The 14,859-nt window shown below is 44.4% G+C and overlaps 1 protein-coding gene across 2 annotated transcripts in view; it reads left to right on the forward strand.

The window, feature by feature from the left end:
* csmd2 (CUB and Sushi multiple domains 2) overlaps positions 1-14,859 on the forward strand; it is a 249,101-nt gene that overhangs the window by 7,395 nt on the left and 226,847 nt on the right. For both annotated transcript variants that reach the window (XM_048993996.1, XM_048993997.1), the window contains one exon: positions 11,912-12,128. In XM_048993996.1, coding sequence (XP_048849953.1) covers positions 11,912-12,128 — 217 coding nt within the window. The remainder of the gene's footprint in view (positions 1-11,911; positions 12,129-14,859) is intronic.

The raw sequence follows: 14,859 nt of genomic DNA on the forward strand, positions 1-14,859 counted from the left end.
ATAAGTCGGTTGTGGACAATTATTTCAGATGCCTACCTGTTCAATTATTCCATTACTGGAGGAAAATCGACTTTTGTAAAGCAAGCGACCAAAGGTATCTGATAGCTAATTATCATTCTTTAAGACAAAGGTCTAAGCGGTTGTAGCGCCTGAAGAGAGCTTGCCCTGATAAGGACAATTTAAATATCAACAGGGGTTAATTTGCTGCTCCGATTGGTTACACACTACACATCAGGACCCAACTGTGCTTGCACTGAGGAAATGCAGACGTTTGATTAATGTAACGTGATTGTCAGTGTTGGCACGCACGCAACACTAAGCAGATGGCAGAAAAACGCTGTCTTTATGCAGGGCGTCTGTTTGGAGTTGGAAGTCCAAGGAAAGCTTCTTTCCAGTTTCGGGCAGCCTTGGGTGGGTGGGTTAGGTTTGGAGTCTCTTCCTCTCCTGCCTCATCCTTCTCTTCTCCGTGAATGCTGCATTGTCATGGCAACGGCACGCGGACTAGAAGCCCCAGTGTTGAACAATGAACAAATAGGGCTTGCTCTCTCCCCCTCCAACCCCCCAATGTATCTTATCCCTCAACCCTCCCTCTTATTCCCCCCCCCAAATGCAGGGATGATTGCTTTCAGCAAACAGGACAAATTCAAGAAGCAGAGTCAAAAAAAGAAAAGCGAAAGCCATAAAAGTATCATGACTGCATGGCAAATGGTATCAGCTGCTTTGAATTTAAATGTGCTGTTTTTATTGATTGCTTCTGTACTTCTATGTCTGTGAATGCAGGGAGATATTATCAGATAACAAAATTTCAACTGGAGTATCCAAGATCGAAAGAAGCTGGCAGTAAATGGCTTATTTCCAGCAAAAAACACGCAGTTTTTCTGGAACACAGTCTCCCATTGTTATGGCTTAGTGCGGCTGACAGTGTGCTAATCCTGTCAGAGATGGGATTTCAGTCTATGTCCAGTTGTGGTTCCATTTTTCCATTTCTGTCTTCAGCAGTTAACAAAGGATGTTTGTGTTTATGATCTCAGACATTGAAATAAAATGTATTTAGGCCCTGCCATCTTTTACAGCCTGCTTAAGATAATGCTGGACATCAGGCAATAGAACGGTAATAATCTCTTTATCATATATGAATCAGTCTGTAATCTATACTCTATACTATAATATCTACATCATTAGCATAGTATATCCAGTCATTTGTTCATCCATCTATCCATGCATCCATCTTACATACAGTAGCTTACTAAGTATAGGGTCACTGTGAGTTTGGAGCCTATCCCGAAAAGCACAGGGCACAAGGCAGGGAGACTCTGGATGGGATTCCAGTCTATCATAGGGCACATACTTGCACAGTATAGGCAGTTTAGAGGAACCATTTCACTCCCCCCCTTCCTTTTCAGTTTAACATGTAACCACTTGCCCTGCCCCCCCACCATCATTATATGATTGATATAAATTAACTTTTAACTAGCTTTTGCTATTTGATACATAAATGTTTATCATACATTGGGGTTTATTGTAGCCATGCTTATGTTTACTGAGATGTAGGCTTTTTCTAAGGTTAGAGTGGCGTCTGTGCACAGCCGCCAGACTTGGCTGTGGGTGAGATCCATGCACAAACAACAGGTCAGATGGGAGCCAGACTATTTTAGGGTGAGTGATTAATTGCTCAGAAATCAGGAGATAGAAAGCATGCAGAAGGGGGGGTGGGGAGTGAGACCACAGGGAAAAAGCAGAGCATAAACAGACTGATAAAGTATAAACTGGGCAGGGATAGACAATCTTGCTGGTACCATTTAAGATGAAATACTCGTGAAAACTGCAAGGAGGTGATTTTTTTTAAAATGTGTTTCATCCAGCTCCTTTTGATATTTTATACCTCAACTGGGAACAGACATATCCACAGACATATCCACTGCGATATAACCCCAGCCACATTACACGAAGAAAACCGCAAAGCTAAAGAGTCCTTCATACGAAATATGAAGCACCACACAGACACACATGCTATATCGACACATCCTGACAGTGAAGACCAGCTTAACATCCTCGTTGCGCTGACACTTAAAGGGGGGGCGCTCCCAAACACTATCGTCCTCTTCTCAGCGCGCAGTAAAATGTGTAACGTTCTTCCGGAGAAAAACAGTGGCCTCCATCGATCGGAAGAGACTGGCGGTTCTCCTGGGAAAGGAGAGCAGCTAAACAGGCCAAGCAGTAAGCTTTTTACCACACTGTTTACTGTGCCAACATACACAAGGCTCTTATTATTTGTTGGCTTAGTATAGTTTTTTTTTACTCCAAATAGCCTTATCGGTTAAACGTTAGCCCTTTTTGCAACTTGATATTTTCCCTAAACACAGTTTTTAAAGGCGCTACATTAGGGTGACTGCTACAGTACACTGCAGTAAGTTGTATATGTTTGGCAGAGATTGGAGCTTTGTCCGAATACGGAACCTAGCTAATTTTAGTTGGCCGGCTGTAGTGACAGCGATGGGGGATGTGCTGGTTTAGCTCTCTGCTTTCTGCCGGCACAGCTTCTCATCTCAGTAATGGCAGCAGCCTGCAGGAGACGGCCAGCTGTGCTGTTTACACGCAAGCAACGGAGGGGAAGGAGGAGAGCTGCTCTGGGACCAGCTATGGCCTTTTTTTGTCTAATTTGCAGCCGCGCTTTGCTGAGGGGACACAGATTAATTCTAGCACCACACTTGTGACACACAGCCTTTCTTTCCATTTTTTTAGTTAAATGCTTATTCTTACACATTATCGTCTCTTGAAAAAACATTCAATGAAACGAATGGTGCCAATAAAGGCTTGGGCTTGAATTTGTATTCTGTGTTTAATCGAATGAAGTCCCAAGTCCTCAAATTTTCTAAGATCTCACTGCCCCCAATCATCTGCTCCATTTGTTTGCTTTACCATGAAATGTGCTCTACTGAGGTATTATTGCTGCTTGTATAAAGACGACTGATTTTCGTAATTGTGTTTACCAAGTTTATTTTGGCATTCTGCACCACTCCAGCTACACCCACAATGCCCTGGGGTTGCCGGGCCCGTGCCATGATCCGTGGCTGTGCGTCAGTCTGTCTACAGGCATACGATGGATGATCCTTGAGCCCAGTTGTTTGTTGTTGTTTTGATCTTTTGCTGCTCTATTACCTGTTAAATTCACCGGAAACAATATAGATATCTGCTCCAAGAAAAGAGGGCTGCCCTCACAGTGTTTGTTTTGATATTAATGCATGCTTGCTCTGCAATTGTGCGTGTGGAAATTTGCTTGGCAGATGCATTTACTTGGCAAAACCATGTCTGATGACTTCCACTTTAATGGCACCTCTGCTCAAGATTATTGCTACATAGCTTGGATGGGCAAGCAGTCTATATACATTTAATATGAAAAAAAGTTTTGCAATGCAATTGTTCTGGACCATAATTATTTGGGTGCTTTAATAGCTTAATAATTTAATTTTTGCTGTTATGTTTTTACCTTAAGTGTGAACTCAACTGCACAGGCTGTAGAGATTGTTAGTAATTACATATTTCTAAAAAATATGAGTAGATCAAGTTCAGGTTTCTGTTCAGCCAGAAAGCAGGTGGGTATTTTGAGGTTTTGAAATGCTGTAATTTTATTTATCTGGAGCACTTGCAGCAGTTTGACCAATCAGGATTGCTCTATCTCTTTTATAAATATTAAGGGAAATCCATCTGTGCTCGGTGGTTGCCGTGGACAGGCACCAACATCGGCCCAGTGCTGCCTTGAGCCAGGCTTTCCCCAACAAATCCAAATGCCTGCCTCATACTGGGTTTTTTCAGCAGATGGGTCAATATGTGATGCTGTGACAGCCAATGCTTGAGAAAGAAATAATAAAAATGATAAACGTAGGCAAAAAAGGGCAGTTTTTTTTGCTTAAATTACAACTCTTTCAGTGATGGAACTATTAAAAAGATTAGCGGTGTCAGTTCTGGAGCCATGGGCCGTATTTCTAGGGCACTGCTTCCCCCAGTTGATCTACAGTTTGATGACACTTTGCTTAGCAAAAAAAAGTATGCATTCATAAGTGCACATTCAAAGTCATCCATAAATGTACAAACTGGAGTATGTATATGCCAATCGGGAGTATTGGACTAGCTCCAAAAGCAAAGCTTTCTCTTGCAATTCTAGAAATAGTTGGTGTGTGACTATTATGGGAAACAATGGACACACGCGGTCAGTTGAACTATGCCTAGGTGTCTGACATTTATTTGGCTACAGGTGGCCTAGAGTCGGAGTTCCCAACCTTTTGATGTATGTGGCGCTTGGTTTACGTTATACAAAAATTTCACAGACTGTTAAAGTCCACGTATTCATATTTTTATGAGCACTCTATATTAATTTCTATGGGCATGACCCTAATCCCAGCCATGACAACTTTACCCACTACCTAGCTCTAATCTTGTAATTGTATCGCTTAGGACAGAACAGTCTTCTCAGTAACTTTATAATACTGAATGCATGTGGCCATTTGTTCTGAAGTAAAAGAGGAGAAATGTATGAAATTATTTATAGACAACACAGTGAATAAATTCATTTGGAGAAACTGAAGTGGCCTGAGAGGAAGGCAGCTGATATGGGAATAGACTTCAAAGGATGTACTTTTTCCGTCTCATGTCCGTTATTAGTGTCTGTTGTAGAACCTTCTTGCGATGTGCACTGAGCTGGCATGTCATCCTGTTTGCGACTGGGGTTGAAAAGGATTTCAGTGCAGGTAGAAAGTCTGGTTTTCAACTTATTTCTAGCATTAATGGAAAAAAACAGAAGAGCTCCACACTATGGTGTTTTATGATTTTTTTTGCTGGTTGGTAACAGTGTGAGACACTGTGAGACTGGCTGCTCAGTAATATCAAGAGACACAGAGAGACTTGGCTGCTCAGTAATACGGAGAGACACTGAGAGACTGGCTGCTCAGTAATACGGAGAGACACTGAGAGACTGGCTGCTCAGTAATACAGAGAGACACTGAGAGACTTGACTGCTCAGTAATACGGAGAGACACTGAGAGACTGGCTGCTCAGTAATATCAAGAGACACAGAGAGACTTGGCTGCTCAGTAATACGGAGAGACACTGAGAGACCGGCTGCTCAGTAATATCAAGAGACACAGAGAGACTTGACTGCTCAGTAATACGGAGAGACACTGAGAGACTGGCTGCTCAGTAATATCAAGAGACACAGAGAGACTTGGCTGCTCAGTAATACGGAGAGACACTGAGAGACTGGCTGCTCAGTAATATCAAGAGACACAGAGAGACTTGGCTGCTCAGTAATACGGAGAGACACTGAGAGTCTGGCTGCTCAGTAATACGGAGAGACACTGAGAGACTGGCTGCTCAGTAATATCAAGAGACACAGAGAGACTTGGCTGCTCAGTAATATGGAGAGACACTGAGAGACTGGCTGCTCAGTAATATCAAGAGACACAGAGAGACTTGGCTGCTCAGTAATACGGAGAGACACTGAGAGTCTGGCTGCTCAGTAATACGGAGAGACACTGAGAGACTTGACTGCTCAGTAATATCAAGAGACACAGAGAGACTGGCTGCTCAGTAATACGGAGAGACACTGAGAGACTGGCTGCTCAGTAATATGGAGAGACACTGAGAGACTGGCTGCTCAGTAATACGGAGAGACACTGAGAGACTGGCTGCTCAGTAATATGGAGAGACACTGAGAGACTGGCTGCTCAGTAATATCAAGCGACACAGAGAGACTTGGCTGCTCAGTAATACAGAGACACTGAGAGACCGGCTGCTCAGTAATACGGAGAGACACTGAGAGACCAGCTGCTCAGTAATACAGGGAGACACTGAGAGACTGGCTGCTCAGTAATACGGAGAGACACTGAGAGACTGGCTGCTCAGTAATACGGAGAGACATTGAGAGACTGGCTGCTCAATAGTACCGATAGACAACGAAAGACATTGAGCGGTAACACCTAGACACTGAGCGACTGGCTGATTGGTAACACTAAGAAACCCTGAGAGACACAAAGAGGTACTGAGAGACACAAAGAAACACTGAGAGACACAAAAAGACACTGTGAGACACTGAGCGACTGGCTGTTTGATAACACTGAGGCACAGTGAGAGTAACTGAAAAACTTTGGGAGATACCAAGAGACAGTGATAGATGCTGAAAGACATTGAATGATTAGCTGCTCAGTAGAAGGGCAATGATCAATCGAATACGTCAACTAAAATCTACAAACAAATTAGGTGCCAACTAATAAATCGTCAATTAGTTGGTGACGTGATCCTGTATGTTTCTTATGCTAACTCAGAATGTTTTGGTGTTACTGCTCAACAGAGAGAAGTTAGCCATTGTGCGATATCAGCTTCAAAAACAAAGACCTCCAAAGTGTGGGAGCATTTCACATTAAACTCCAAAAAAAAACGTTCAGTTGCGCAGTTTCTAAAGCTGACCTAAGCTAGCATGGGAGCACATGCTATATCCTTATTCAGGCTGGTACATCTGTGTCACAGAATTGGGGCTGTGATGGAAGGAAGCCGCTTCAGACAATGTGATTGTAAATGGGTTTTATGTCCGCTCTAAAGGCCAATCCCCAACGACAACACTGCCCCACACACCCACAACCATACTTTCCCTCACACACTCATTAATAACCATAAATCTACACTAGTCACCAACATGGACTGAGCCATGCATACTCCCACAGCCATTTACCCACTCACACAGACACACAAACACATGCATGTTCAAGCACCAGATCTCAGATCTTCAGGCGCACTGAAGTATTGTCCTGTTGCTGTGCTTGCAGAGTCAAGATCGATTCATCAAAGTGTCACGCCGAGTGATGCAGCCCTCTATCAGTCTAACAAATCTGGCAAAACAAACACACTGAAAATGTTCCCGCCAGAGGCTAAACTGCCCCCATTTCTAGCTCGCCAAAGCTGAAGAATAATAATAATCTCTGGCAAAACAATAACCCTCCAGTGTAACGTCAGACTGTCTAATCGCAGGCTTTGCCGCTTTCGCACTCTTTCTGCTGTTGGAGTACTGTGGTATTGTGCTGCGACCAGCACGTTTGAAAGCTTGTGCAATTGTCGAATCCCACAGACACTTGTCCTGTTGGCTTTTGGAGTTTATTGACAAAACCATGGTGAGCAACTCCCATTTGCCAGCGTGACCCCTTGCTGTGCTGTGCTGCTGGTGCGTTTACATAAAGTTCTCTGGCATTCCACGGTTCACTTAATAATGGACCAGTGAGTAATGAGTGTTTATAGGAAGGTATCGGAACACAGTTGGATGAAAAAAGAAAACTCATTAGCAATGGCAACTAGATAAATTAACCTAAATTTTAAATAAACTCCGCAAGGACGAGAAGTAGCCTCTCAATGTTATTTGCGGGGACTGGTGTAGGAATGGGCAGACTAGTTAGTCATGCAAGAAATAACTGTCAGCTACGTCTTCCTGCTTTGAAATTAAAGCTAAATGGGTGGCCATTCCATTGCAGCGTGTCGTCCTACTTCTGGAAGCCAGATGACTGGCTGTTGTTTCCTGTGCAATCCTAATGAACCGTGGGACTTCAGTTTTTTTATGCAGCTGTGCATGGATGTGAAAAGTAGATCGCTTAAAAATGACAAATCTTAATTAGGCCAGAAAGACGACAGGGGATTTAGCACTTCCTTAGCTTCCACTGTAAGTGCTACAGGTAACAACACTCGGTAGGTAAGGAACACCTCCCATCTCAGGTTCCTAGAATGCTGTGGAACATGATTATCTCTGCCGCCCTTAACATATCATGTGGCGTAAAATTTGAAGAGCCAATGAGCCATTGAGGTGTCCTATGGAGATTAGCTCAGCAGCTCATCACACCCAGCACGCAATGCATGCCCTGCTTTTGCATCCCATGGTCCTCCAACTTGCCCCGGTCTTCAGTCTGCTGCAGCTTCCTGTCATCACGATGCATGAATTAATGCAGCACCTTCATCCCAGTACTTCAAGGCCAGAAGGATTAAGGCATTAAGGGAATTGTGCCACCTCACATCTAGAAGAAATGATCTGTCCATTGTGATGAATTGCTCTTAGTCTAGAAAGATCTTCAGTAGTAATGGTCCAGGCATGTTGAGGACCTTCACTACTAGGGGCTTCTCGTCCAGCCCTCATGAATATGATTAATATTGACCTTTCTCCTGCGATATGGGATTTATTCTGTGCTGTGTGACAGTAGTGCCAAAGGATAAGTAACATGAAGGTCTAATGCAGTCTAATGGCTCTCTAGGATTGTCATCAGACTCTATTGATTCTCTCCAAGTGTCAGTTTTTCCATCCTAATATCTTGCCACTTTGTCTGCTTGAGACCTCTACTGACTGGGTGTTAGCATGTCAAGGTTTTTTAGTTTAAGTAGTGAATATATGGTAAAAATCAACTCTGTCTGCAAATACTTTTTCTTTTACATGCTGTACATTCCACATCAATATTAATGTCACTGAACAGAGCTTCTACTCTCTTTTTGAGGAATGAAGGCATTACCGGTCTTTGTGAACCATTTTCAAACATTTTGAAAATTGTTATGGAGACAGGTTCATCTCACTCCTAGCTACTGTCAAGCGTTCACAAATGATGCTCCACAGATGATTTCAACATTTCAGTTTGATGAGGTGCTAGAGGAAGAATCGTCAAGGGAAATTCACTTCCTGAACTTCTCCCGACCCCTCTGAACTGTTTTCACATTTTACTTTGCAGTTTGTTTAGCTGCAGATTACAACTTGATTTATTGTCTATGAACTCTGTAGTCTTCATAACATCAGGAAAATATCATTTTATTAATGTTTATAGGACTTCATGAAACAGGTACGACATTTGTGATTTTGCACTTTTCTGTGCAAAACCTTGGAAAGTGAATGGGTTTGCATCATGCTTTGTCAGTCCTATGAAAAAGTGTCACCTAAAAATGCATATTCATCAAAACACAAGATGTCTGTGTGTGTCTGTATGTGCTGCGCCGTAATAGAGTGCAAACAACCTCCTGCTGCTAATTCAATTACAGTATTGCATGAGGAAATATTTATTCATAATATTCACAATGCAAGAATGACAAAATGCAATTTTCCTGCTTGTTTGTTTTTTTTGTGAGTGTTTTTTATATGGGTTGTGCTGATAGCAGATGTCCTCCAATTATGTATCCCTAATTATATTTTAATCACCCAGCATTGAAATTCAGGAAGACAACAGAGCCTTACAAAGAGGCTGTCATTGTGTGGGAGGGCACTTAATGTTCTGGCAGGTTCTCCACCAGGGACACATGTGCCACAGCCCATTACCAGAACAGAACAGCAAACACAGGGCCCAGGGAGGCCAGGGGGGTCCCACACGAGGAGCTGTGGTGCTGCTGGACACAGAGTTCTCCACTATGTTCCAGCTAGACCACAAAACCTTCCAACCTTGCTTTTGAAGATCAAAGTCCTGGTGATTTAGATGAACTAGTGTCTGGCATCTTCAGAAAGCACTTATCACCTCTTTTGGATCCACATTATATATATCTGTGAAAGGCTTGCCACACTAACTGGGTGTGGCCTGTCTGCAGGTTATCGACTGTCACCCATGACCAGCTGTAAATTGCTGTGTTTCCAATAGAAAAGAGATTCCTGTGGTGTAGGACCTCACCTGACTGTGCGGTGTGTGAATAGATAAAGGTTGCCCTTCCATACTGACATGTGTTAGCTCAGTGATGGGGCACTCTGCATTAGACTTGGAGTTAGCCTGTCTGGGCTTTAGAGCCCATCGATTGGGGGAGATCTGCAGCATTGTCTTGATGCCTCAGGCGACAATGACTCGACGGATTGATCTGCCATTTAGGGGCTGCTTGTTTGCAATTAAACGGCTACAAGGCACAGCCACAGCCGAGAAGAAAAAAATCCATACTTTATAAATAAAAATATGTAAACATATATTGTTAATGCAGTACTGGGGATGACAATTAGCTGAAGCCTTTAATGGCAAACACCACGGCATACAGCTCCAAAGTTATGCATTTATATATGTAGAATAGGATGTTTTACAGAAGCAATTCAACTTAATTGCCTCCGGTGCAGCTATTTTGGATCAGAACCAGGAAACCTGTCAGATCTTTAACTGCTGCACTACACGCTGTAATCTATAAATTACGTCAAAATTTTGGCTGCATGTGAATGTTGTAGTCGGAACAATTAAGCTTGATAAATAACTTAAAATTACACTACCCACCATGTGACTCAAGAAATTATAATTTTTAAATTTAACCGCGAGTGATCATAACACTGAAATTGCATCTTGCAGTTCTAGAAGGTTTTGAGAAAGAGTTGATTAGCTATTTTCAGCAACTCTGTGCGGGCTGATTTTCTGCTGTATGGGTTTAGAGAGGAACTGTTGTCACTCGGATGTTATAACGACAGCCGGCTGGCCCACGCCTGAACAGGTATAGCGTGTCCTCTCCGCTTGCTCCCCAGGAAGATTCTTGCTGCAGTGGTTTGCGCCAGTTGGAGTACAAACACCATGAAGCAGTGTTTAATTTGTTGTCGCTGGCGTATAATTAAGGCTTTACTTCATTAACATTTGCACATCTCCTTTGTTTATGCATTAAGATTGTTATCGAGCTTCCCCCACGAACATGGCCGTGTGCAGAGCCCACCTCTGCCAGTGGGGTTTACTCCTTTGTCTAGGCCCAGGGCTAAACTGTGTAATCTGCCTTGTTTTCTGATTTAATGTGGGAGTAAAAGAAGACTGGAGTGATGTGGAGGGGTGAGGGGAGTGGGGGTGGGGTGGTGTGGGGGGGCAGAAGGACTAGAATTAGAGCTGTTATTATTTAACCGTAAACAGTCTGGGCTGTAAGTCTGCTCAGGTTTCCTGTGCCAGAGAGAGAGGGAAATATATTGCAGCGGCGCGGTATCTGGGGTGGGGGTGGGCGAGAAAACGAGCAATTAATTAAAAGTCCTCACGGAAATCCAGCCAGATAAGTAATTTAACTTCCTTCTGATGGATTGTGCCACGCAGTTATTAAAATTTCAGATTGAATGCAGTGTTTTATGAGTGGCCACTGACAAGTATGCAAAAGAGAAGTGCAATTAAGGTGGCGAGGAACGGGGCTGTGGGGACGCAGGAACCGCGGCTGTTAATAACCGTGGCAACTCCCCCCAAGGGCCATGACTCAGAGAACAATGTTGCCGATTTAAAGTAACCTAGTGGCAAAAGGACGAAGTGTGTTTCTGATTTTTAAACGAACTGCGTTGTTGCTATTAAAATTCCCTACTACCTGTAGAAGTCACACTCCCCTGATACATTTAAGGTAATGCTTGGTCAGGATCAAGGCGGGAAAGTCTAATAAATTAATTACTAATGGTGTGCTGATATGTACATTTTGAGAGATATTTTTGTCGCTGTTAGCCAGCTATTCTCTGAGTCACTTGCTGGGGGAGGGATGCCGGCAGTGAAGCTTTTCTGTGGAAAACTGATGATCGATCTGCTGGCCTGATTTAATAATCTCGGCGCAGGCCATATAAAAGCATTTCTTAGGGGCCTCTCCTAAGTAGAGTTGCTACTGGTCCCATATGTTACGGGATCGTCCCGTTCTGCAAAATAATAATGCTATGTCCCATTTTGAACCAATACGAGACTTGATTCATCCTGTATGTTCAGACCGCATCAACGATCCTTCAATTCCCCCTCCCAAACTCAGCAAACTTTGTTGTTGTGGATGGGAGGGAGAATGGTTGGGAGGGGTGTCCCCTGTTTCTTCAGATTGAAAGTGGCATTCCTACTTCTAAATTGTGAGTATGCTAAAGGCCATGCGACCTCACTGCCTCTTAATCCCTGTGCACGATCGGTATCTGATACCTTCTGACCCCTCCCCAAACCCTGTTCTTTCTCTCTTCCAGCTCAGAACTGCAGCTACACGTTACACAGTCCGAACGGGACGATAGAGAGCCCCGGTTTCCCGTACGGCTACCCCAACTATGCCAACTGCACGTGGGTGGTTCTGGCACAAGACCACAATCGGATACAGCTGGTGTTCCAGGGCTTCGCTCTGGAGGAAGACTTTGACATCCTCTCCGTCTATGATGGGCAGCCCAGCCCCAGCAACCTCAGAACACGGTAATACCCCCCTTGACAGTCTTTTCACTTGTGTCGTCTTTCTGTTACTGTATTGCAGTGCTGACCATGTCACATTTAGCAAAATCGCTTCTGCATGTATTTATCGTCATAGGATTTACTTGCACAGACTAGCTCAGGTCTATAAATTTTCTGCAGTGTAATTTTGTGGTCTTCGATGGACTGGCGTCCTGTCTGTGGTGTTCCCCTGCCACGTGTCTCGCATTGTCTGGAATAGGCTACACCTTTTCTGGATAAGCAGTTGCAGGCTTATTCGGATGGGTTTGCACTGCTTGCTTAATGTCGTAGCATCCCGAGAAAGAATTCTGGCTAATCCAGCAGGCATTAAGGTGCCGTAGTTGTCTATTCCCTGCACAGTGTATGTACATGCATTGGACAAACAGATTTGAGATGTTGTGGTCTATCCTGGGAGTTCTGGTGCTGCTGGTAGGTTTGGCTCCTTATCTGGTGCCTCGAAGCCGATTCCCACTCAGGAGCTGCTCTCATTGGAGGATCCAGGGGCCTTTTCTGCTGAAGATGCTTTGGAAAATAAACTGGTGTAGAAGAGCGTGGGTCCTCTGCAGCACGCATGATGCAGTCCCGGGTGTCCCTCTGAGATTTGCCGACCTTTACTTTCCTCCCCTTCAGAGGGAGACCCAGACCTTACTGGTTTAAAGTTTTAACTGGTCTCTTACATTTTGGGTCTGTGATGGGGGGCCTTAATAGCCATATTGAAGCGTTTAATGTTTAATAACAGAGTGGCTGCACGTTGCCGAAGGCAATAAATGATAATTGTTTTTCATTGTGTAGAAAAATGATGGAAGAGGTTGACATCCACTCGCATGTTAAGGGCCACATGTCACATGTCATTTGCAGAAATCTTATAGATAGGAGACCTCTGTGGCATTTTAAAATCTTTGTAACTGTTTTAAATCTTTTGTTTTTCTCCACACATGGTTTTTGTGATGTGGACCCATTACCGGCACAGTCCCAGCATTGACCCTGCTGTTTAGACCGATGACCCCTAGATGGCCTCACGGAAATGAGTTGCCACCTCGGAGTAGCTAGTTGTTAACCTGAAATTACAGCAGGCTTCCGGCGAGGGTTTTCACTTGGCTGGGGTGTCCGTTGAGGGCCCACATAGTTTGTCCGGCTTTATTCATCTTCAAAGTGACAACTAAACAATTAAACTGCTTTATAAAACCTCACATCAGCAAAGTTGTTACTTTCAGGGAGAGTTTTTCTTTTTTTATCTCCCTGCTCCACACACTAGGTGACGTCCCATATGATATATGGGGAAGCGGGTGTGACGCAGGCTGCAGACTCAGGCCTCGGGGCCTTTTCATAGCTGCCGTTTTGTTGGCTATCTGTGTCCTATCACCTTGCAGAAAGCTGCACTGGTGTGTACGGGCTTGTGTCAGCTCTGCTCTGTGCTGCAGGGCCGCGTTGTTGAGATATGTCTTTACGCTTGTGTTAACTGCTACACATCTGCAAGATGGAGGACAGGAAAACTTGAAGAGTCTGTTTCTTTGGCTTCCCGGTTCCCTTCTGACCCCAAGGGGACTAAGATTTACTTGACTTTTGCCCTACCAGGACAGCTCTAGCCTAGACCCAGACAGAGAGTCAGTCCCACTGGTACTGTAGCCTCCCTCGAGTGTGCCTTCTGTCCTGTCCTGTGCACAGCCGCTATACTACATTGTTTGTTAGTGACTGTTAGCAGAAGGAGCGACTTATGAAAAAACAAAATAAAATAGAGCTCAGTCCAAACCTTCGTTTCCCCCAGAAATCAAAAGTGCTGCTGGTGTTTGGCTTTTGAAGGCAGATCGTGGAGAGGATGCCTTGGCCGAGTCCAGGTGGTGTGGGGGTGTCCAGACTGGCAAGGGGCTTTGAAAATAGTTCCATAAGTCCTTTCTAATGATGTTCTCAGTCGCTGCAGGCCCTGTTCTGTGGTTCCAGGACAGTGGGGCCTCATTTGTATATCTGATTTGGTTGTATTGGCTGGATGGGAGGAGTGGGATGATCCAGGCCTTATTCATAAAGAGAGATGTGCCCCTGTGGTGGGTGGTGATCTCACGCTTAATAATGAGGGCAGAAAGGAAAGGCGGATTAGAATAAGCATAAGAGGACCTTAACCAGTGTGTGTGTGTGTGTGTGTGTGTGTGTGTGTGTGTGTGTGTGTGTGTGTGTGTGTGTGGGGTGGGTTTGAAGAAGATCGCTTCTGTTTCTGAGTCATGTGCATCTTTCTGAGCTCTCCTGACCTGGTTGTGACTGTGAGCTGACTTGACCTGACAGTGACTGTCTCTGAGCACTCCTGACCTGACTGTGACTGTCTCTGAGCACTCCTCACCTGACAGTGTCTGTCTCTGAGCACTCCTGACCTGACTGTGACTGTCTCTGAGCACTCCTCACCTGACAGTGTCTGTCTCTGAACACTCCTGACCTGACTGTAACTGTCTCTGAGCACTCCTCACCTGACTGTGACTGTCTCTGAGCACTACTGACCTGACTGTGACTGTCTCTGAGCACTCCTCACCTGACCGCCTGTCTCTGACCACTACTGACCTGACTGTAACTGTCTTTGAGCACTCCTCACCTGACAGTGTCTGTCTCTGAGCACTACTGACCCAACTGTGACTGTCTCTGAGCACTCCTGACCTATCTGTCTGTCTCTGAGTACTCCTCACCCTACTGTGACTGTCGCTGAGCACTCCTCACCTGACTGTGTCTGTCTGTG

The sequence above is a fragment of the Brienomyrus brachyistius genome, chromosome 23 (assembly GCF_023856365.1).
Source record: "Brienomyrus brachyistius isolate T26 chromosome 23, BBRACH_0.4, whole genome shotgun sequence".
NCBI lineage: Eukaryota > Metazoa > Chordata > Actinopteri > Osteoglossiformes > Mormyridae > Brienomyrus > Brienomyrus brachyistius.